Here is a 21,465-nt window from a genome sequence, read left to right as displayed (position 1 = left end):
ACTGTTGGGAGTGGGTACTGCTGGCTAAGAAAGGCTAGGTAGTGTCCAAGGAGGGATCCCCTGTTTTCTCTCCTTTTTTTTTAAACCCAGGAAAATACCATTGACCCATTAACAGGTTCGAACTGCACAGGACCACTTATAACCAGAATTTTTTCCAATAAATACAACACATATTGTAAATGTATTTTCTCTTCCTTATGATTTTCTTAGTAACCTTTTCTCTAGCTTACTTTATTCTAACAATGCAGTAGAGAATATATATATATATAGTATATAAAATACGTGTTAATTGACTGATTATGTTATTGGTAAGGTTTCTGGTTAATTTAACACTTAATTTAATAATTAAGTGTTAGGAAAGTCAAAAGTTATATGCAGATTTTCACCTGTGTGGCGGTCAGCGCCTCTAACCCCCATGCTATTCATGGGTCAACTGTAAGCATCTAGTCAAAGTGGACAAGAATAACTGCCTTCTGAAAATGAACAGAGAAAGGGGGAAAACCGTTGAAAAAGCAGCAATCAAACATCTTTGCAAACACTGCTCAGTAGCGTCCTGAGCCGCAGTGCGATCCTGGCTAGACAAAGACAAGATGAACACGCGCCCTCCCTACTTCTGCCCAAAGCACAGTCAGGACCAACAGGGTCTGAATCGCGGAGTCTGCTCCTGTTTGTACAAACCAAACCACAGCCGGGCATTCGGATGCACTGACAACATCTGCAGGGCTCAGATTACCAATATTTCTACTGCCTTGGTTTCTCTGATGCCCTTGTGAAGCCCAAACACGAACAGAAAAATGTTCAGTGCTAATCAAGTATTTTCACGCACTGCTCTCTATTTGCTCCTGTGGTGACAGATGCCACCAAACAGACCACAACTTCCAGTTCTGTCTTCAGACCTCTTACAGGTAAACAGTAAGTTAGCTTAGAAAATAACAAAAGACCATGCAAGCAGCATAGTTTCCTCAGGACACACCACATCATGTCACGGTGCTATATGAACATCTGGAATTCAAACGGAAACCACCCCAAATGACTCTTTTTGGGGTATTTTTATTGATTCTTTTCTAAGATCCCGACATGATTACAAAATCAGCAAACCGTTCAAGGCTTGCATGATCAACTGTCCTTGTTCCTACTTCCCAAGGTGAACACTGTCCTAATACATACGGTTTTAAAGACTTCAACTGCTCTTCCACACTTCCGGATTTGTAATCAACTACATCATCTGCCCCGAGCTTCCTTACAAGTTCACTGGCATCCTGAGAGCAAACTGCTGTCACGTGAGCACCCCATGCTTTCATGACCTGTCCAAAAAAAAGGGAGGGGGTAGAAAAATCAACTATGTGTTTTAAAAAATAGCTGGCACCCATGTGTACGTTTTTCAGACTCATCTCTAGAGAACCCCAAGTGCTTTGTCTTAACAAGAACTACAGCAAGCCACCTGTCAGACCTAGTAAAAATGATTAGACTTTGATTCACCAAGAATAAAAATAAGAGGTCTTTTAAGTTTCTCTTTAAACGGTACGCTCCTCTTCTAGCGCTTTACTTTCCTGTAATTTCATTGTGGAAGAATCCAGGCCATGGAGAGTTTCCCCGAGTCTGGGATTTCCGACTGCGCACTCAGGAGGCAATTCCACAGGTTGCTTTGTTCCCGGTGTTTTCTGTTTCAATTTTTTTACAAGACTATGGATACGGTCCAGCAAAATCGCAGGGGGCTTTAAAGTCTGGTCACTGCTCTTAAGATCTTAGCAGCTGTTTAATGGGGGTTGCAAAACAGTGATAGTCTAATTTTTTTCAATATTTTTATAAAAAAGTATTTTTTCAATATTTTTATAAAAACTCTCCTCATACATTATTTTGCTTATTCAGGTGTACAATTCATATCGAAAGGCAAGATGAATAACTGTTTCCCCTTTACCAATTAATAACATAAATTGGTTCCCTATCATTTTCCAAAAGTGACTTTTTTTTTCGGTTTTTATTTATTTTTCAGAGAAAGTGCATGAGTGGAGGGAGGGACATAGGGATAAGTAGACTCTACGCTGAGCAATGAGCCCAACGTGGGACTCGATCCCAACATGCTGGGATTATGACCTGAGTCAAAGACAGACGCTTAACTGACTGAGCCATCCAGGTGTCCCCAAAAGTAACCTTTTTTTAAAAAAAAAAATATATGAACTCCTAGATTTAAATGTATTGAAGGGCTTTAGTCCTTTGTATTACTACTACTGAAGCTCAAATTGTCACATCTTTGAGAGTTTCTTCAAGTTGGCTCCTAAGTCTCTCCGATATGACTCAAGTTAGTCATTGATAGTTTTCTTCCTACTTAATGTATTCTAGGCTCATTCTTGTACATTTTGTGCCCTAGATCTAGAATCTGCCATTTCTCCAAGAAGTCCTGCATTCTTTTAGTGAGCAATGATCTAACAAGAGATAGCTCTACACAGAGTATCTCGAGTTCATATTGATACTTCCAATTCAAATGTAAGACTACAAAGTTTTTCCTTGACTTCTTTTCTATTACCTCTGTATCTCTTTCCTTCCACACCTAAAATCCTGACTGTCAGAGACACAGGGGACAACAGAATTAAAATATGCTATAAATATCCATCTGTCCTATTGTATATAACACACAGAATAGCCTCTAAGTAATACTAACATCATTATTACTATTAATACAACAGAGCTGATTAATGAAAGCATTAGAACTTTAATACATGCTCTTCCAGTTTTCCTCTGCTTTTAATAAACAGTTGTGCTGTATTTAATCTCATCAGAGAATAGGCTGTTACACAATGTACATTAAGTCCTTGGTTTTAGTTCTACAGAAAAATTTACATTTAACATTTACCACCAGCCCTTAGTGTGATCTCTCTCCAGTCATTTGGGTTGTCAGCTCTAGTACGTTTCTCAGAAAAGGAGAACATATTCCCCGAGTTCTCACAAGTTATTAACAGTGCACCAGTTTTGTTACATATATAAAATTAATATAGTCTTAGTATACTCTTGCTTGAGTGTCTTAAATAGGTTACTCCATTTCCTCCCCAGCCTTACAGCACTGCAGTCAAAAAGTCTGATGCTAATCTAATTTTACTTCTAAGTCACACAATTTTTTTTTTTTAAAGGTGTCCCAAGGATTTTTTTTTCTTTCTTTTTTAAGTAGGCTACACATCCCATGTAGAGCCCAATATGGGACTCGATCTCACGACCCTGAGATCCAAACCTGAGCAGAGATACTCAACCAACTGAGCCACCCAGGAGTCCCTTTTTCTTTTTCTTTGAAAGCCAGTTAATTTTACTAACTAGGGTTTTCTTTGATATTGCTCTATCTAGGTCCATGTTCTTAGATAAGTACTGTGGTCACCTGATATGTAGTTTCAAATCACTTAATTTCAGGAAGATAAGAAATTTTCTTGAATTATAGATTTAGTGTTTATTCTAGTCCCTTGTTTTGGTTTTCCTCTTCAGAGCCTACTACGCATAAATCAACCTTCTTTCCTAACTTCAATATTTGGCACTTCCTCTTGAATTGGTTTTTCCTTGGTTTCTTTTATAATTTAATATTTTTCCTATTTATACATATATTTCTATTTAGGGCAGCATTATGTATCCTGTTAATTTGCTATTGAATTCCTTCTGGTTTAGTCTTCACTGCTAAATATTTTTGTTTACTTTTACCCCCACAAGATTTTTAATTTGTTTTACTTTCTATGTTTTATTTTCTATTATTTGTTTTACTTTTACCCCCCTAAGATTCTCTAAAAGTCTTGTATACTTTTAATTTTTTAACTCGTTTTGAAATTGTAGGTTACATTTGGGGATGCCTGGCTGGCACAGTAAAGGATGCAACTCTCAATCTCAGGGTTGTGAGTTTAAAACCCACACTGGGCATAGAGCCAACTTAAAAAAGGAATTAAAAATTGTGAGTTACATTTGATCTGTCTTATGAGCACGTTTTCTGACTTGCTGCAATCTCTAGATATGTCTTTCTAATCTTCATTCTCATAACTTTTTCTTTTACCGATTTATTTATTGTTGCAAGCACAAGAGAGTGTGACCAAGCACGTGTATGACCAGGAAGGGGGCAGAGAGAGATGCAGACTCCCCGCTGAGCCAGGAGGCCAACGTGGGACTCCATCTGAGGACCCTGGGATCATGACCTGAGCTGAACACAGACGCTTGACCAACTGAGCCACGCAGGCGCCCTCTCATAATAACTTTGTGTTAGATATAACCTTGATATTTTTACTGTATTAAAATATTTTTGTCGTGAAATGTAACGCATACAGAACAGTGCATGGAATATAAATGTTATTACAAAGCAAACAGTATTCTAAGCATCGCTCTAGATTAGGAACTAGACCACACGCCATACTCCTAAGCATCCTTGCTTTCCCCTTCCCAATCATAGTTCCCTCACTCCTTTAGAAGTAATACCACCATCTGGACTATTACATGCCCCTTTTTGCTGTTCCCCCACTTTTTAAAGAGTTTTACCCCCTAGGTAGGCATCTTTAAACCCTATCGTTTAGTTTCACCTGTTCTTGAATGTCATTAAATAGAATCATATAGGCTGTGTGACTTCTTTCACTAATATTCTGCTCATGAGATTCACGTACCTCACTGTGTACCACTATAGTTTTCATGACTGTGTAATAGTCTAGCGTAAGATAGACCACAGTTTACCTGTCCGTTTCACTGTTGATAAACATATGAGCTGTTTCCTCTGGTGGATGAGATCTCTAAATCTGGTACATTTTGGTGAACATGCATGTAACTGTACAAATCATTGTAGGGTATATTCATAAAAGTGGAATTGTTGGGTTGCCCTAGGGCAATTCATATTCAGATTTAGTAGATGATACTAAATAATTTCCCTAAGTGCTTGTACCAATTTACACTCTAACCAACAGTATTTGGTATTTTTTTTTCCTCCCATTCTCCCTCCTTTTCTTTTCTTCCATTTAGTTATTCATTAAACTACATTTGCTCAGTCTCTGGACTAGGCCTGGGTGTCTTAGTCTGGGCCGTTCTAACAAAATACCACAGACTAGGTAGCTTATAAGTAGAAATGTATTTCTCAGTTATAGAGGCTGGAAGTCTGAGATCAAGGCATCAGCATGGTCCCATCCTGTTGACAGCCCTCTTCCTGATATATAGCCAGTGCCTTGTGTGTCCTCAACATGGTGGAAAGGCTATGGAGCTCTGCTGAACCTCTTTTTGGGCATTTTCATCTCCCAAAGGCCCTGCTCCCTACTACCACATTGAGCATCAGGACTTCAACATAGGAATTCAGCAGGGTCACAGACATTTAGACTATAGCAGTATCTAATGAGGAATTAAAAAGAAGTCAAGGTGTGCATGCATCCCCTAGGTGTCCTATCCCCTTACCCCTAATTTAGTTAGCAGGTGACTGGAAAACTCCAGCACTATCTGGGTCTTCAAAAGAGCTGATGTGGGGTCTGGGTGAGAGATCATAGCACCCAAAGTGTCTCCGCTGGAAAGTGGTGTGGCAGAGCTTCTGAGTATGGTCACCAGGCTGCAGCAAGGGCCTCTCCCTGCATATTGAGGGAGGCTTAATCAAGCCCTCTTCCCAGGAAATCAGTGAAATATTTGATCATAACGGTGCCGTCCTGTTCCTGGAAGCTCAGGGCACTGTTTTGTTTTCTTGTTTGAAAATTCATATAGAATTTTATAAAATTCATATAAAAACTTAAAATTCAACACTTCAGCAATTTTAAAGTGTACAACTCATTATGTACATCGCCATGTTGTACAACACCACCACTGTCTAATTCTAGAACGTTTTCTTCAGCTCAAAAATAAACCCCATGCCCATTAAGCAGCCATCCCTTCTTTCTTTCTCCCCCAGCTCCTGGCAACCACTCATCTGCTTTCTGTCTCTACGGATCCTCCTCTACAGAGGATATAAATGGAATCCTACAAAAGGTGACCTTCTGTGTCTGGATTCTTCCACTAAGCATAATGTTTTGCAGGTTTCTCAGTGCTGGATCATGCATAACTTCATTCTTTTTCATGGCTGAGTATGATTTCTCTAATGCGTAAACCACATTTTGTTCATTCATCAGCTGACAGGCATTAGGGCTGCCTGTACTCTCTGGCTGCCAGGAATACGGGTGTCACTATGAACATCTGTGGACCAGTTTCTGTCTGAACAGGTTTTCATTTCTCTCAGGTATATACCTACAAATGGAACTGCCATATCATATGGTAATCCTATGTTTGACATTTTCAGGAACCGCCCAGCTGTTTTCCGTAGCAGCTGCAGCATTTTACACTCCCACCAGTGTGGACAAGAGTTTCTGTTTCTCTACCTCCTGGCCAACATTATCCCCCCCCCCTTTTTTTTTTTAATAGCCCTCCTAGTAGGTGTGAAGGGAGAGCTCACCAAGGTTTCGATTTGCATTTCCCTAATGACTAATGACACTGAATATCTTTCTGTGGGCTTATTGGCCATTCGTATATTTTCTTGGGGAGGTAGTCTATTCAAGTACTTCGCTGAATTTTTAATTGGGTTGTCTTTTGTTGAGTTGTAAGAATTCTTATTTATTCTGGATGCTAGACCCTTATTAGAGAAATGATTTGCAAAGATTTGATCCCTGTAAGTCATCTTTCTCCTTTCCTGATGGTGTCTTTTGATGCACAGAAGCTTTTAATTTTGATAAAGTCCAATTTATCTGATTTTTTTTCTTCTGTTGCTTGTGCTTTTGATGTCATACCTAAAAATCTGTTGCCAAACCCAAGGTCATGAAGATTTACTCTTGTTTTCGTCTAAAAGTTTGACTGTTTTAGCTCTTATATTTAGGTCTTTGACCCAGGGTTATTTTTCACATACAAAGTGAGGTAAGGGTCCAAATTCATTCTTTTGGATGTGGGCATCTAGTTATTTCAGCACCATTAGTTACATTAAAAAGACTATTCTTTTCCCTATTTAATTGTCTTGCCATTCTAGTTAAAAATCAATTGGCCATAGATACAGGTTTTTATTTCTGGATGCTCAATTCTACTTCGTTGATCTATATGTTTATCTTTATGCCAGTATCACATTATTCTGACCACTATAGCTTTGTATTAAGTTTTAAGATCGAGAAATGTGCATCCTCCAACTTTGCCCTTTTTAAAGACTGTCAATTTGGGGTCTTCTTCAATTCCATATGCATTTTAGAATTAGCTCGTTCATTTACGCGAAAAGGGCAATTGTTATTTTCATAAGATTGCACTGAATCTGTAGGTCATTTTGGTGGAACACTGCTATCTTTACAGTATTTTGGCCACTGCATTTCTACATACATTTTAGAATCAGCTTATTCATTTCTACCAAACTGCAAACGTCCCATCCACATGCACTGTCCCCAGCCTTCCTCCCTAAAAGATTTCCTACGTTTGCTAGAGAGGACAGCTACAAACTAACTCCTATATTAAACCACTGGAAAGGTTAATGCTTACTTCTATGTTAGGAAGTTCCCTCCTTAGAAGGGCAAGCTGAAATTATAATGAATTTACTGAACTTTTCATGAAAAAATCATTTCTCATATGTGAATTTATAAACTCATGGAAATACTTTTTCTAGTCATAAGATTAAAAAACAAAACAGTCTTACCTGTATAGCAAAAGTACCAACTCCACCTGAAGCACCCAAGATTAAAACACTGCAATGCAAAAGAAACTACAATTAGGGAAAATATTAGGTCAACATAACTGGATAAACACACAATAGGTTTTCAACATGAGCTGGCTCAAAGGTAAATAATCCCAAAAGCAAATAATCATTCAGCTTCCAAAGATTATATGACAAAAGAACTTTCATTTTAGGTTCACCAAGAATCTATAAGTGCTTAAAGCTAAACATTCTATGAACTCTTTACCAAGAATACCAAATACCAAAAATACCAACATATCACATTCTTTTTTTTAAGCTGTGCAGACGGTTTTTGGTAACATCTGCCTTACAATTTTTCCAGGCTAAAATTACCACATCTTTCTCTATAGGAGGGAGCTCTGGGATCCTTTTTTAGTGTGTTACAGTGGATTCAGTAGCTCTCTAAGAAAAATCACATTCCGAACCACATTCCTGCCAAAGTGGAATAAATGTCTTTGTTCAGACATGTCCCAACAAGCTCATCAACTTTCATAAATGGAAATCAATCTTATCCTCAATTTGGCTTCCTGTTGAAACAGATGAATCTGTCCTATCAGCACAAGCAAAACTGGGTTCCAGGTTTTTACTATGTCTGCTTGTCGTAGGTTTCTTTTCCCTCTAGACCAAGGGTGTTCAGCTTAGAGTTTATGGATGAGTTGGGATGGGGTGCATGGCGCGGGGTATGTATGAACCCTCTGAACTTGTGAACTGAATCTAATAGCATGCAAAATTTGGTGGGATTCTGCAGGCATGCACTGGGGAAGAGAGGGATCTAGCCTAATTTTCCCAAAGAAGTACGGGACCCAAAAGAGAATCACTGCTTTACGTATTCTTACATTTTCTTCTCAAATGAAGCCAGAGCATCAGGGAATTGCCGATTGGAACTGCGCAGTTTCAGGTCCCTAGAAAATCACTTGTATTGAACTGCACTTTGATGTTCTGCTACCCACCCAGAATGAGGGACATTATCAAACGTGTTCGATGTTTGATACCACATTAGCATAGGAGATACTGTTGAGAGAATTCTTCATTTGCTTTGTAAGTACGCACAGAACATTCTTCTAAAGACTACGTGGTGGGAGTAGCTGAGTTTCTGTCACTGTAGCCTTCATAGCTGCTGCCTGTGGGTCCCCCCTCCTCCCTCACTCTTTGCCCCCATCTCCTCAGCTCTGTACCTCAGTCACTCTACTCCAGCCACACCTGCTGCTCCTGGAAGGTGCCCGAGGAGCCTTCCATGTCAGGGCCTTTCAGAAGGATTTCCTTTGTCTGATTTGCTGTTCCTCACATATCCTCAGGGCTCTCTCCCTCACTGCTGTCTGCTTTCTTCATCTTACCTTCTGCTCCATTTTCTTGCCACTGACACCGTCTAACAGCCTACATCATTTCACTATTTTGGGAGTTTGCATTCCATGCCTCTCCCACCACCCTTAACATGCCAGTTCTGGGTTCCTATCAGCTCAGTCCCAACCCAAAATGACTTCCTCTCTCGCAGCTCACTGCCCTCTTTGACTTGGTGGCTAGAAGGTGGAGAGAATTTTGCCACCTATCTCTAGCAAGTGCACAGAACCTCGGGACATGCATTCTGTCTATAATCTTAACCCTAGTTTCATTTCGTGTTCTTCTCTGTTACTCTCAAATCACAGAAGGTTGTTTGTCACCCTTTTAGATCTTGAAAGTTACTAAAATTTCTGAGCCAGTTGTTCCCTTTGAAATTAATACACTAAATGTAATTAAAACAAGTCTCCTTGTGAATTGTGTTCCTTCCAGAAAAAATTACTTTTAATTTTCAAAGAATTATAAATTGCCCAGAATGGGAAAAAAAATATATAACGATGAACCCTTCTAAAATCCTTCGATTCATACATTAATAGCTTGAGTATTTCCTAAATGGGGATAGTGGGTAGGAAGCATTAAAACTGCCTCACAGATATATCCAAAAATTAATTCATCCAGTGGCACCTGCATGGCTCAGTCGATTAAGGGTCTGACCTGAAGCTCAAGTCATGATCTCAGGGTCCCGGGACTGAGACCTGCATAGGCTCTGCAGTGAGCAGGGAATCTGCTTCTCCCTCTGCCCCTCCCCCGTTCCTGTTTTCTCTCTCTCTCTCTCTCTCTCTCTCCCTCCCTCCTTCCCTCCTCCCTCACTTCCTTCTCTCCTTCACTCAAACAAACAAAATCTTTAAAAAAAATTAATTCATCCATGAAATATTCTACTCTTATTCTGGCCCATTCCTACTTACAGAAATGTAACAAGTCAAGTCATTTAAATCCTTCACAATCTAATCCTTATCTCAATTCTGATGTCTCACCATTTTCTGAAAAGAACTCTCCATCTCAGTCACCCTGGCCCCCTCACTCTTATGCCCAAGTCCTGTGCACACTGGCCCGTTTCTCTGGCTCCCAGATGCCTTCACTGCCTGGTGAGGTCTTCGGGCGCTTGAAGCCACGCCCCAGCTTTCCTGCACAGCATCCCTCAGAGCACGCCAAACCAGGTATCGGTGCCACATGTTGTTAACTTTCACCCGTACGCTAGCTTCCCAAGCTATTCTGGAAGGCTTCGAAGGCAGGCCCAGGACTAAATACACTACCCTGGATGTAGCCGATGGCTGATGTTTCTTGACTTTGAAATTCATCTGAATCAGCATTTTCTCCTGCAATCCAGACAACAACTGCGACCACCTCAAGTGAGGGAATCCCCGGGCTGTTTGGAAGACTGCGTTAAAATTTCCTCCAGTGAACAAACATCTGAAATTCATTTCTACCTCTCTCCCTGGGAAGGCTGGATTAAGAGGACAGCAAATACAATGCTGTTTAAGGATCCAACTGCCAGATACATCTCCAACCTTATTATTGTCACTTCCCCTGAACTCTGGATCCAAAGCACCATCACTCCCCCACACAAAAAGCAAACATGTTTTACAGCCGTGCTTGGCAGGAGTGGTTCTACAAGGGCGGCTTCAGTTCCCGTTGGCGCCACTTGATGGCGCCCCCCAGTACAAAACGGGCAAGGAGCAGGCCCTTGAAGGACCACATGAAAGACCTGTGGACGCCTCCTTCTCTGGTCCTGCAAACTCTATGTTTGGGGCAGATTCAACCAGGGCCTGCATTTGTCTTCAAAGAAAGTCCCCAAAAAGGGACAGCAGGCAAAATGAATTTTCAAGCCACAATAGGTGGGTTAGTCCTCTGTGGTCTGAAGTCCTGTGGCTGAACTAGCTGTTCTCGTACTCTTCAAAGCACTTCCAGCACAAAGAGAAAATAGCCGCGCTTGCTTACCCTGCTTACCCCCAGTGGCCCTTCACTGAAGTGCTATACAGTGGAAATGCTTTCTACCCAGCTTGCTAGAACGGTCACCCTGTATATTCATGCCTCACTGAAGTAGAGGTCTAGTCGCTGGAGGGAAGAATACTGCTCATTGTAGACAGCGAGTGCCCAGGAAATACTCTATTTGGAAAAATCACTGTGATTCAAAATTGCCAAGCTTTTAAATACATTCCTCCCTTACTTCCTAAGTTTACATGTGAATCAGTGGGATTTGGACTGTGACAGATATACAAAATATGGAGAAAGTGGGAATAATTATTACACTGCTTATGCATCCTGAAGGTTTAAAATTTGATTTTCTCTGTTACTTCTGCCCAATCTCTCAACTCTACCTAAACATACATTAAGGTATTAACTCAGTGTTGGCTTCTTTTCCATGACTGAGTCACTTTTTATTTAGTATTTGGGCACATAAGTGCCTCTACAATCACACCATCAGTATTCCAGCTGTAAGAGGCAAGGCATCAACACCCTGGCTGCCTTGCAGATAAAAGAGACGAAACCTACTACAAAACAGTCTGAGATCCAGAAGTAAGGAATAATCTTTCAAATTTCTATACCCTGGCCTAGCCCCAGAGGTATCTAGCTAGATACCTAGAGACCTGGGTTCTAGTTCCAACTCTCTTATTGAATCTGCAGGCCTCATATTCATCTCCTATGAAATGAGCATCACCCCAGAAGTTAGTAAAAAAGGAAAGTTGACATTTTCAATCTTATTTAAGTTTATATATACTCTCCCTGTCTTTCTAACACAGAGGTGTATGACCTTTAGGATTCCCCCTAGACCACATACTTGTGGGAGGAAAAAAGTCACATTGCAAGATTAGAGTACCCTCTATTTAAAGTCCTAATGGAAGGGGCGCCTGGGGGGCTCAGTCAGTTAAGCGTCTGCCTTCGCCTCAGATCATGATCCAGGATCCTGGGATTCAGCCCCAGGTCTGGCTCCCTGCTGAGCAGACAGTCTGCTTCTTCCTCTCCCTCTGTCCATCCCCCTACTTTTACACTCTCTCTAATAAGTAAATAAATAAAAATTTTAAAGATTTTTATTTATTTGACAGAGAAAGAGTTCACAAGCAAGGGCCGTGGAAGAGAGAGAAGCAGGCTCCCTGCTGAGCAGGGAGAACTACGTGGGGCTCAATCCCAGGACCTGGGATTATGACCTGAGCCAAAGGTAGCCGCTTAACTGACACCCAGGCGTCCCAATAACAACCTTTTAAAAATAAATGAATAAATAAAGTCCTAATGGCTCAGAAACAAAGAGGAGTTAAACATGGCTAACTCTTCCATAAGTAGAAACAAACGGTCTTTAAAAACTAAAGAGGATGTTAAAAATATATTAATTTCATTTTTAGATTTCTCATACTACTTTTAAATTTGGGGGGAAAAGGAGGGGTGAAAGATAGCAAAGTATAACATAATATGCTAAGTTTACTCCCTAAAGTGAGTGAGAAACTTCATCTGAGCAAGTAGAATAGAACTGCAGAACAAACCAACGGACACTTGGCCGAGATAGCCTGGATTTGTGTGTCCCCTCCTAAGCCTCTGTAATTCATGTACACATTCCCCAATTTGCAGAAGAGTTCATGTGTGAATTAGTGGTTTGGAACTTTAAACACATTTTCCCATGAAAACAAAGCTATTTATGTATGTTGGCTCAGTGCCCAGGGTAGCCATTTATTAAGGTTTAGTAAACCCACAGTGGACCAAGAACCTCATACACAGTACAACAATGATTCTGTGGGAAACAAATTCAGAATTTTAACCAGGAGTACTGGGAACACATCTCCCTGAACAGGACAACCAGCGGGAACCATACCAAATCACTGGTTCCTTCAATCTGGTGTAGAACAGAGAAGAAAGGAAGGCAGAAGGAAGGAATGTTGATGATGGCAATGACAGGAGGGATAAGAGACAGAAGCAGCATAGTCAGATTTGCCACAGAACTGACAGGGTTCGGGACACACCACCTCAAAATACGGCATCTTGGCATACTGAGTATTTTAAGCTAAGGGAAGTTGAGAAACAGGAAGGACTTCTGACCTTCTGCGCTGAAGCAGGTCCTAAGACCTTCATGTGAGAGGGTGGTTCCTATACCTGGAGGACAGGGACATCCTTATCTCCAAGACAGAAGGGTACAGTGAGGAATTGGAATGAACAAGCCTTGCTAAATTTCCCAGTTGACTATGCTTAGCTCAGACCTTCTGATCACCTTTTTTTTCTTTTTTTTTGGGGGGGGGTACATTTCACTCTTCATCAAATATAGCATAAACACAGGCTTAACCACTTCTTCAGATCCTCCTTTCCCTATGAAGGTCTCCCCAGCACATAAAACTCATATTAAATAAATCTGTGTGATTTTGCCTTTTTAATCTGTCTCTTGTTACAGAGGACCCAGGCAAGAACTTAGAAGAGTGGAGGAAAACCATATTTTCCTTCCCTGCTCCAAGCCTTTTACTTACACAAAGCCCTGAGAGGAGCCCTAGCAAAAAACTTGTGTGAACATAGATTTTTGTAAAATTTGCAAAAGATATGCTAATGAAGGATGGCAGAATATGCCATCTTTGGCATAAGGATTATTTTGAGCTGAAGGCAGCTAAGAAGAAGCAGATATAAGAAAGTCCTGGGCCTTACTGTCAGCCTAAAAGCAGGACATCAATTGATAAAAGGTGAACCTCCCCTCCTAGCTACCAGAAGGACAAAGGTTAATCCCTGGAGATAACTTTAGACCCTCATCAGTGGAAAAGGCACCAACTTAAATCTGTATCACAATTCTTACCTTGCATTGCCTGGCAACTTCTTCACAACTGGCCTTCCCTACCTGTGCCTTGTCTTTTGTCTTTAGCTAAAGAAGGTATTTTTGCCTGAACTTCAAGCTACCCATTTGGGGGCCTCATTTTCCCCAGGTAGCTCATGTATCTGAGGTACACATGTTAATAAACTTCTGGTTTTTTTCTCGTTAACCTTTATTACAGAGGTCTCGGTAGAGGGAAAATGATTTTTCTTTCTCTATTAATCACAATCAGTTAACATTTCTGTTTCTTTCCATTTCTATACCCTCCATTACGCTGCCCCTCGTGACAAGTAACAGTAGATTTGGTGGGGGGGCGGGGGAAGCGGATTTGGAAATACAAATGCTTTGGGCTTAGCGGAAAATACTGACGTGGCCCGTGGTCCTTTCTGAATAGAGTTATGTCACCGCAGGCTGCCTGGCTTAAGAATGCCTTCCAGGAATATTCCTGCTTCCCAATGAAGTGACACAACAAAGCATCATGAAGTCATGGTCTTACTAGGAGAAGACTAAGTATCATGGTACCTAGCATTAGATTATACAAGCAGTGAAGGAGGAAAATGGTTAAACAAGGTTTGAGACACATAGAACCTGAAGCTCGTCTCCAGAAAATTCCTCCAATTATGAGACCTGTAAAAACTTAATACGCCACTAATCAAGTTAATTCCTAGATCAGGAGCTACAACATGGAGGCTACCCCAGGGCCTAGCCCACATCATAAATCTCAACTTAAGTCAGTCTGCACTTAACACCCATCACAGTCCTTCAACTCCGCTGTAGCCAGCTTACTTTACCCTAGAAAACAGGCCAGGCTAGCCTTATAAGGAAATCACGGACCTCCTAGACAATCATGCCATTTCCCTGCTGCCTCTTCTAATGCTCTGTAAAACTCGCTCTTGCGCAGAATCCCTCAGGAAGAGTGTTCCACTGCTTGTGAGGCACTGTGCTCCGCAATGCTTTTCTCTAGAGTGAAGGATAAACGCATCGCTACATGGTATTATTTTTGTCATCTGATAGCACCACATGGAAGGCATCAACCACAAACTACTAAATGAGGGTTGGCAATTACAACTTACAAGTATTTTAGGCCTATTCACTGCAGAAGAAAACCTAAAATGCCTTGAAAACTGACAGCCCCCATATTAAAGGAACTTGGAAGACATTTTCCGCCCATTTGACAACCTCCCTAAATTTTACACGATGAGAACAAGGAATTGGTTTGTGGGAGGAGAGGCAGCTGAGTTTGGGAAGCGTCAGGTTTTGGCTGAAGGGAAATGCCACTTAATGGACATTAGCAATCCAGAGGACTCGGTGTGGCAGGCAGGAGGTCTTGTCTTGCCTCAGTGGAGTTTAAAACACAAAGGGGATGTCTAACTGAAACTCAGCAGAGAGGCTAGGGTGAGACACCAATCTGCAAGCTGCCATGGTAGGAACAGGAATCGGGAGCAGGTGAGAGACGTCGGGGAGACAGAGCTGTGGTGGAGCGGACACAAGGGAATGGCAGCGGTTAAAGGCTGGAGAAAAGAGACGGTCCTCTAAAAATTACAAGAGATGGTAAAAAAGGCAGGAAAGCTAAAGGAGTCTGATATCCTGAAACCACGGAAAAAGTGAGTCTTAAGGAAGTGGTCAGCAGTGTCATGTACTTCAAGGAGGTGAAACGCTAAGGGAGAACTGAAAAAGATCATGGGGTTGACCACTTAGCTCTGACCCAGGGGGGCAGGGGCACAGCTGTGGCTTGCTGGCAAGGCTGGAGGTTAGGTTACGGTGCCCCGAAGAGCAGAAGGCTTCTGAGCTTCACAAGGTAGTATCCTAGTCACCCAGAAAGCTCATCTGTAAACCACCAAGTTCCAGGAAAGAGTATCCTACTAGTGCTTTAACTGAGCCCTGGGGGAGGGGGCAGCAAAACAGGTCCAGAAGCCTGAGGCAAGACTCATTTGCATCACACTGGCCAGAGCCTCCACCCTCCCAGTCCGCTTCCTCCTAGCCGGATGATTTTCTTCCTGCAAGTAAACTGTTGAGGCCTCCGGCTCCTTCCCCCACCCCTCTGACCGTACCACCCAGTCAAGTACGAATGAAAACCCACAGTCCACAGAGGCGGTGGGAGCACAGAGTGTGGAGAAACAGGTGGGTGGTGGGGGGCAGAACAGGCAGAAGGCAGCTAAAGGAAGGAAGCTGTATTATAATGATCACGGAAGCCCAGCGGTTGGGGGAGGGCGGTAAACCCAATGGTTTCAAGTTGGAGCCTGTCCAATTCTGTAACAGAATTAATCAGACACCCAATTCATAATAACTTGACAAAATTTTACTGTCATAAAGACTAGTCTCAAATAAGAAACAGTGAAAAGCATTTCTAAATTCACTGCATTGAGTTTCAAGTATACACAATTTAAGAGTCAAATTTATATGGTACAAGAGGAATGGTTCAATTTCCAACACTTTCTAATACTTCTGTCGAACAGAGTGAAGTACAACTTTCCCAGTAAAAGATGAATTTCAGGTAGATCGTGAAATATTCAAGATGTACGACGACACTACCAACAAATATAACCATCACACTAAACTGCTTTCAGAAAGTATCTGGTGTAACCACTTTTTAAAACATTTCTATCATCTTGAGAGACCTAGGTTATCTAGGTTTCCAACTTAATAAATCATGAAGAAACTATGGATGGGCTGGTAAGAAAAAAATCATTGCATCTGACATTTTCTAGTGATATCAAAGTGTGGGCAAAAATGACATATTATGTGACATCAGTATGAAACTATCACCTTGGTTAACGATACTCAGTTATTGCAGAAATACAATTCTATAACAAAAAAGGAAAAAGTAAACATTACCTTAGAAAGTAAACCTTACTTTAGAAAGCTTTGTTTTAATTTGAAAAAGCTGTTTGTTACAAAGAAATCCTGTAAATTCTTCCAAGGTGCTGATGGATGTTGCTTTTTTTTTTTTTTTTTAATTAACTAGTTAGAAAAACAGACTATTAGCCCTTGTTAACAAACACTGACCTGCTTTACTGCAGACTAAAACATGCCTTAATGTCAACAGCTAATAGAAAGAGAATAACTATTCCTTAGAGAAAGCAATATGTTCCACCATTCACCATGAATAGTCAAACTGAAAAAAGCCACTTTGGACACTGGAACTGCTTAGTTTATGTATAATAAAATCCCACTTTAGTCCTAATTTCCTCCTGTAAAATTTTTTTAATAGTATTTTAAGGTGCTCACACCTCTCATTTGATTCCCACAAATAAGGAATTGGGAGAGGTAGACTATTATTATCACCCATAGGCAGTAACTTCAGGAAACAGATTTCCTAGAGCACCACAGGCCAAAGCTCTCACTGCCACTTGGAACAAAGGCATCCTACAGGTCGGGTGAGAATGCAGGAGATTGAGGATATGAGCCAGTGTAAATAGGAGCCATTTACAATGGATCTCCCTTCAGTTTGGTTAATACGTGGCTGAAGAAATGAACACACCCAATTCAAAACACTATGGAACTGACTTACAAAGGATGAAACTTTCCACTTCTCAAAGCTCCCGTAACAACCTACACTGTCCTTCGCTCAGTACCCTGGAGGAAATGGCATAGACCCCAGAAATGGCATAGCCAGGGTCACCTTATGAGTCAGCAGCAGAGAACAGGACCACGTGTTCTAACTCCCTGGTTCCAAGCCATTATTGCTTAAACAGAAGATAACACAATACCAAAGATTGACCCACAAAGCCAACAACAAAACGGGGCACAGATCCACGTGCCTAAGAAAAGATACCTAGAGCGGTTTCTAAATTGTTTTCTTCCAGATACTAGAAATGAATAAGCCTGGAAAGCCCTGAACTGGCAAAAGGAATGAGAGCTGTCTAATAACCACAGCACACAGATGGTCGTGCAGGCGTGGAAAGTCTAATGTTTTAAGGAAAAACAAAATGATAAAGCATCAATGTCAATGCAGAGCCTACCATAATAAAGGTCTGAAAACCCTGAATTCTGCAAGGTTATTAATGAAGACAGACCATTAGAAAAAGCTATGTGGCCAGACTAATTTAATTTAAACAAAGTACTTGACCTAAACCGTAACTTCAGAAGTTTAAAAAATAAACAAGGTTGACCTTTAGAATAAATATTTACCTTGAATTCTACAATAAAGGCTAGCAGCTCATTAGATGAATCATCTTCACACTGCTTTCAGAAATAGTTATTAAGCTTTCATTAAATTGAAGCCTTTGTAGCCCAACACATTAAATGTGAAGTGTAAGGTTTCACAACAGTCTAATTATTTTACCTGAGCTAATTCGTAGTAACCAAAATACTCATCTTATTAAAAATTGACCTATAGATCTCTCTCCTTTATCACAATCATTAAATGGTTCTTGGCACCTTGTTTTCTTGCCAAAAAATAAAATCAGTTTCCCCAATCACGCCAACTCTCTAAAATTCGAAGAACACAGGCTCACCTCTATTGAGTGCCTTCCACGGGCCACAACCTGTGCCACGCCACTAATTTTACTTGTGTTTTCGCATTTACCTTGTAAAACAAAACTCACAGAAGAGAAGTGATGGAGTGGGCCCCTCAGCTAGAAAGCAGCAGAATCTGGATATGGACTCAAGTACACCTAACACATTCCTACTCACTGTGTGTTGCTACTTGAACAGTAAAGACCTTGAAGCAAAAAACTGACCTAAAGGATGCCAAGCAGGAAGCCTAAGAGAACTCAAGGATATTTATCATTGTTTTGCAGTCCTTTTATATCTGGTCTTCACAGAAATCTGTGAGTCAGAGAGCAAATCCTAGCAGAGGGGGAAAAACACCTTACAAAACATATAAGGTGATGACGCTTAAACCTTTTTAAGAATCTAATCAAAGCAACGGATCTTCTTGGCAGAAATTTACATACAGACGTTTGCATTATTTTACCAAGTTCCAACTCCTGGAGTTCCCCTACATGTTTCCATCTAAAAATTCCCATTTGCTTGGGCTTAAAGTCAACACAATGAGGTCAAGAGAGTACTAACTGGGGGCACCTGGGTGGCTCAGTTGGTTAAGCATCTGACTCTTGGTTTCCCCTGAAGTCATAATCCCCGGGTTGTGAGATCGAGCCCCACGTCAGGCTCTGTGTTCAGTGTGGAGTCTGCTTGAAGATGCTTCGCTCTCTCTCTCTTCCCCTCTTCCTCTGCACCCCCACCCCTAATTCAGGCACTCTAAAATAAATAAATCTTTAAAAAGAAAAAAAAGTACAAATTGACACAAATAGGAGTTTTTTTTGGAGATTGTTTTAAATGTTACCACACCTCTGCTCATGCAACTGATCTGAATTTTAATACTCTTCTCACGGATCTACTGCAAAGAAAGAGAATAACTTAACAGAAGAAAAGAAGGGAGGTTCAGAGACAACAATTGATACTTACCGTTTTCCTGTGCAATTCTTGTCATTCAGGCCGCCAACCTTGTTTATAGCAGACCAGGCTGTGAGAGCCACATACGGCAAAGAGGCAGCTTGAGTATGAGTGAGTGATTTGGGCTTGAGAGAGACCTGAATTTGGAGACAACAGTTAAAAATAAGCAATGACAAGCAAACCTATGAAGAAACGCAATTAAGTATATTTATCTGCATAGGAATCCAACTCCTTTCACTGATTTCATAGATATGCCTATAACATTCTGCCAGGTTCAGTATTTACTGCATACTCCAGGATTATCCCTAAGGAATATTCTCCGAATGACTCAACCTGCCTCAGAGAGGTTCAGTAATATTTTATAGGCTACATTATCAGATAAAGCTGCTTAATTCTTCATAAAGAGACCACATTCAATAATCCCATTAGTCCCGACTATACCCAGAAATAAATCCAAATAAACCTTGAGCCCTCATAAACACATTCTAATTTGTTTTTGAGATCCGCTGCTTCCTTCACTCCCATTTAGTGGAAGATAATCTTTCCAGACTTTCTCTAATCTCAGTAATATCCCTTTTTCACTTCCTGCCCTCCCTTCTGTAGCCAATTTCCTCACTGTTAACCCCTTTCTCTCTATTCAAATTGTCAGGCCACCTGACTATACTTGACGAGACTATTTTTTTAAAGTTATTTGAAAAAGCCTGCTACTCTCATGCTTCTGTTGATGATTAACCGGTATGCTCCATTTGGTATATTTGGTTTCAACTGCTTGTTCTGGGTAAAACTGAGAAACACAGCAGGGTTTCTAGATCCCACTCCAAATCCCTGCTCCGGGAGACAAAGAGCCGCTTTGGCAGGCAGTGTTACTAAAGGACATCAAATACTTTTTTTACTCTTACAAAAATTCCTATTCTCTATCTTAGCTCTTTCAAAACTACCCGTAAAACACAAACCTGATGTGAAAAGCAACCAGTTATTTCAGAGATATCTGTCAGTCTTTGTTTATACTTTCTAATGGCATTTCGGCACAGAGTTGGGGAGTTACCTCATTCCCACTGACTACAACAAACTCTGACAGGGTGCCTTGTTTCCAGGGAGGAACTGCAGCCCAGACCTGAAACACACAACTTCATTAGAAACATATTTTCTGACTGAAGCTCAGCATGAGGGCTTTCCCCGACACAGACCCCACCCTGCAAAAAAGCACAAGTCAGCAACAGGCCAGGCCAAAGAGTTATTTTCACTTAATATAAATGTAGTACTTAGCAGGATTTTGAATTTGCCAACTCAAACCACATTGGAAGCAGATGCTAATAAATCCACCGTATTTACGGACAACTTAGAATACTGGTAAGAGCCCAGTCTCTGGGGCTTGAATCCTGGCTCCAACACTTTCTACAGCTTGGCTTCCTCATCTTGTAAACTGTGCCTAACTGTACTTACTTCATAAGCTTTAAATGTGTTCTTTTATGACAAGCAACTAGAACAGTGTTAGCTATCATTATGAGCTCAACTTTAATTTCTTGGTATAAAAGTTCAAAGTGACAAGTGAGAGGTGATTATACCAAACTTTAGCTATTTTAAAACCATCTAACCCATAAGGTAGAAATTGTCGTTTAAAGACTTCAAGGGAAAAAAAAAAAATCCCAGTCCTACATATTTTAAAGTCTTGAAATTCTTAAACACTGGATTTTAAAAAGTTCAAGTATGGTCAAGCTCTTTTGGAATAGTTAGTGAAAATTGTAACAACAGAACAAAGAAAATGAAGGTTCTAGCCTTAAAAGGTCAAGGATACATTTACTTCCAAAAGCAACAAAATGAAATCTGCATATTTGGAAAAGGAGTTAACTCACCTCATCTCCTGGCTTGAAGTACCTCACATCAAGTCCACATTCCATCACCACACCAGAGACATCCCGACCCAGAGTCAGGGGAAATTCTTCTCCTTTGGTTTTAATATGTAAAGGATCACGTTTTATATTTAAAGCCGTAGCCCCATAACCACCTGTGAAATACAATTTATCGGTTTCCTCCAAAACAATGAAATTATTTAAAAACCACTAGAGAGTTACATGCCAGATTCTATCCTCAAGATGTAGATTATAAAATAATCAACCTCACAATTTTTTTTATCATCACACTTGAACCCACAAAAACAAGGGATGTTGTTCTTTCCAAAGAAAATTACTTGGAAGGTTATAACCATTTTCAACTAAAGCTACCACTAATCAAAATGTTTTTGAAATTCCAATTCTGAAGTTGCCTTCAGACCTTTTGGTATTTCCTTATATAATTT

At 40.7% G+C, this 21,465-nt stretch overlaps 1 protein-coding gene across 2 annotated transcripts in view; it reads right to left on the bottom strand.

The window, feature by feature from the left end:
* The window catches only part of RTN4IP1 (reticulon 4 interacting protein 1), a 43,830-nt gene that overhangs the window by 15,512 nt on the left and 6,853 nt on the right, over nucleotides 1-21,465 (bottom strand). For both annotated transcript variants that reach the window (XM_013056656.2, XM_004753441.3), the window contains exons 2-6: nucleotides 21,023-21,174; nucleotides 20,215-20,283; nucleotides 19,182-19,306; nucleotides 7,622-7,670; nucleotides 1,168-1,304 (exon numbers count right to left, since the gene is read on the bottom strand). In XM_013056656.2, coding sequence (XP_012912110.1) covers nucleotides 1,168-1,304; nucleotides 7,622-7,670; nucleotides 19,182-19,306; nucleotides 20,215-20,283; nucleotides 21,023-21,174 — 532 coding nt within the window. The remainder of the gene's footprint in view (nucleotides 1-1,167; nucleotides 1,305-7,621; nucleotides 7,671-19,181; nucleotides 19,307-20,214; nucleotides 20,284-21,022; nucleotides 21,175-21,465) is intronic.

Source organism: Mustela putorius, unplaced genomic scaffold (genome assembly GCF_011764305.1).
Source record: "Mustela putorius furo isolate JIRA1106 unplaced genomic scaffold, ASM1176430v1.1 tig00000450_pilon_pilon_pilon, whole genome shotgun sequence".
NCBI lineage: Eukaryota > Metazoa > Chordata > Mammalia > Carnivora > Mustelidae > Mustela > Mustela putorius.
Note: the sequence above shows the minus strand (reverse complement) of the source record. Positions and strands in the feature narration are given on the sequence as shown.